This window comes from Lathyrus oleraceus, chromosome 6 (assembly GCF_024323335.1).
Source record: "Lathyrus oleraceus cultivar Zhongwan6 chromosome 6, CAAS_Psat_ZW6_1.0, whole genome shotgun sequence".
Lineage (NCBI taxonomy): Eukaryota > Viridiplantae > Streptophyta > Magnoliopsida > Fabales > Fabaceae > Lathyrus > Lathyrus oleraceus.
In genome coordinates, this window is record NC_066584.1 from 393,915,437 (window position 1) to 393,918,898 (window position 3,462).

General features: G+C 35.3%; 1 protein-coding gene across 1 annotated transcript; it reads left to right on the forward strand.

Annotated features, from left to right (window-relative positions):
• Positions 1 to 142: 142 nt before the first annotated feature.
• On the forward strand, positions 143 to 3,462 carry LOC127095819 (uncharacterized; the record flags this gene model as incomplete). Its single annotated transcript, XM_051034452.1, has 4 exons — positions 143 to 988; positions 1,130 to 1,160; positions 1,594 to 1,786; positions 2,751 to 3,462. Coding segments are annotated over 4 exons (1,740 nt in total), but the record flags the coding sequence as incomplete, so codon positions are not given.

The following is a 3,462-nucleotide window of genomic DNA, read 5'->3' on the forward strand; positions in this document are numbered from 1 at the left end:
CCGGCTAAAGTATTTACACACAATTAAAGATAAAGAAAGGGGTTTCCACTTTCCAATTTTTGAAAACCTCTAATCTAAAATAAAAAGGTTTACTCTTTACTCAAGTTATCAATAAAGACCAAGTTATAAATGATGCTAAAACAAAGACGGTATTGATCGCGGAAATATTGAAACCTTCCTTTCCAGTAGTATCGCTGCTGTATTTTTTGCAGCTTTTGTTGTTGCTGGAACTATGTGGTATGGTTCAGCAACTACACCGATTGAATTATTTGGTCCTACTCGTTATCAATGGGATCAGGGATACTTCCAGCAAGAAATATATCGAAGAGTTGGTGGTGGGCTAGTCGAAAATCAAAGTTTATCAGAAGCTTGGTCTAAAATTCCTGAAAAATTAGCTTTTTATGATTACATCAGTAATAATCCGGCAAAAGGGGGTTTGTTTAGAGCGGGCTCAATGGACAATGGAGATGGAATAGCGGTTGGTTGGTTAGGGCATCCTATCTTTAGAGACAAAGAGGGGCGTGAACTTTTTGTACGTCGTATGCCTACTTTTTTTGAAACATTTCTGGTTGTTTTGGTAGACGGAGACGGAATTGTTCGAGAAGATGTTCCTTTTCGAAGGGCAGAATTGAAGTATAGTGTCGAACAAGTAGGTGTAATTGTTCAATTCTATGGTGGCGTACTCAATGGAGGCAGTTATAGTGATCCTGCTACTGTGAAAAAATATGCCCGGCGTGCTCAATTGGGTGAAATTTTTGAATTAGATCGTGCTACTTTAAAATCGGATGGTGTTTTTCGTAGCAGTCCAAGGGGTTGGTTTACTTTTGGACATGCTTCATTTGCTCTGCTCTTCTTTTTCGGGCACATTTGGCATGGTGCTAGAACCTTGTTCAGAGATGTTTTTGCTGGTATTGATCCAGATTTGGATGCGCAAGTAGAATTTGGAGAATTCCAAAAACTGGGAGATCCTACTACAAAAAAACAGGGAGTCTGATAGAAATAGGTTTGTTCCTTTTCGATTCGACTTTTTTTGTTGTTATTTGAATTTGATATAGGGAACTAGACAAGTCTTTATTTCAATCATTCCATTTTGTTTTACTCTTGTTCTTTCTTTTTCTTTATCCAGGAGATAATCCCCCCACCCCAAAACAGGTATGAAAGTTATAATTGTAAACCACGATCAAATCTATGGAAGCATTGGTTTATATATTCCTCTTAGTCTCGACTTTAGGAATTATTTTTTTCGCTATTTTTTTTAGAGAACCCCCTAAAGTTCCAACTAAAAACACGTAATGATTTTAAATTATCTCAATTGAAGTAATGAGCCTCCAATATCGTAATATGGGGGGCTCATTACTTCAACTAGTCCCCATGTTCTTCGAATGGATCTCTTAGTTGTTGAGAGGGTTGCCCAAAAGCAGTATATAAGGCATACCCAGTAAAACTTACAATTAAACAAGATATAGAGATGGCAATTAGGGTTGCTGTTTCCATGATTGTATAATATCAAGACTACAATGGATCTATAGGGTAAGATCATTTATCTACAGCGGAATGGTATACAAAGTCAACAGATCTCAATCAAAAAAATAGGATTTATGGCTACACAAACCGTTGAGGGTAGTTCTAGATCTGGTCCAAGACGAACTGTTGTAGGAGATTTATTGAAACCATTGAATTCGGAATATGGTAAATTAGCTCCGGGGTGGGGAACTACCCCTTCGATGGGGATTACAATGGCCCTATTTGCGGTATTTCTCTCTATTATTTTAGATATTTATAATTCGTCCATTTTACTGGACATAATTTCTATGAATTAGAGAATTCGATTCACAAGAACCAACTAACTAGCTTTTCAATAGAAAAGTAAAGTTTACCATTTAGATCGTTCCTTTTTAGCCCATTCCATTTTGATTTATTTGGTAGTTCGACCGCGAAACTTCTTTGTTTCTGTATTTCCGAAATATGAGTGTGTGACTTGTTATAATGGATCCTATTGATAGTACATAACATAAAATGGATACGTCATCTTATCTTGATAGATGACGTTACCCCATCCTATATTTATTCTAGTATCTAGAGCACGGAATATAGAAAATAAATAGATTCTAAAGTGTTAGAACTATGATTCATACTTAATTTTTATATTTAGACCTCTCAACCAGACGAAAAAAATGAAAGACTTAGAAGAATTCATTTAGAAAACGAAACGGAATTTTATTCTTTAAACCGCCGCCGCTTATCCATTTCTTTGTATTTTTTTTTCATTATATCTATTTCTTGAAATTGAATAAATGATGATCCAACAGTTCTTACTCAGGGAATTCTTGGACTTCGATTAAAGGTTTTTTTGGAAATCATCGTGGTTCTGGTATGAATATCAGGTTTTTAATTGATTCTTATAGGGTCTTAACAAGAAAATTCTTATCAATAATAACAATAAATAAAACAGCAGTAAAATCTTATTACAGACACAATACAAAAAAAATGAAGTAAATAATAGAAGATTCACGAGGCCGATAAGGATCAAGAGAAAAGACGAGTGAGCCGACTTGAAATTTTGGCATTATAAACACTAAGACTATTGATTGGATTTCTATTTTTTTTTTATCTTCAAAAAATATTGGAATCATAGGATTAAGTTAAGAAGTGTAAAACTTTCTATTACACATATCTGTTTTCCAAATAACGAGTATTTGAGTCTTTTTGTTTGAGCCGTACGAGATGAAATTTTCATATACGGTTCTAAGGGGGGTCCCCTGGTTTACCTATCTCAATAATATCTATGATTGGTTCCAAGAACATCTTGTGATTCAGGCCATTGCCGATGATATAACTAGTAAATATATCCCTCCTCATGTCAATATATTTTATTGTTTAGGAGGAATTACACTTACTTGTTTTTTAGTGCAAGTAGCGACGGGTTTTGCTATGACTTTTTATTATCGTCCAACCGTTACTGAGGCTTTTGCTTATGTTCAATATATAATGACTGAGGCTAACTTTGGTGGGTTAATCCGATCAGTTCATCGTTGGTCAGCAAATATGATGGTCTTAATGATGATCTTGCACGTATTTCACGTGTATCTCACTGGTGGTTTTAAAAAACCTCGTGAATTGACTTGGGTTACAGGTGTAGTTTTGGGTGTATTGACTGCATCCTTCGATGTAACTGGTTATTCTTTACCTTGGGACCAAATCGGTTATTGGGAAGTCAAAATTGTAACAGGTGTACCCGACACTATTCCTGTAATAGGATCCTCGGTGGTAGAGTTATTGCGCGGCAGCGCTAATGTGGGACAATCTACCTTGACTCATTTTTATAGTTTACATACTTTTGTATTACCTTTTCTTACTGCCGTATTCATGTTAATGCACTTTCCAATGATACGTAAGCAAGGAATTTTTGGTCCTTTATAGAGAATATGAATCATAGATATTTGTAATCAATCATTTTGGGGA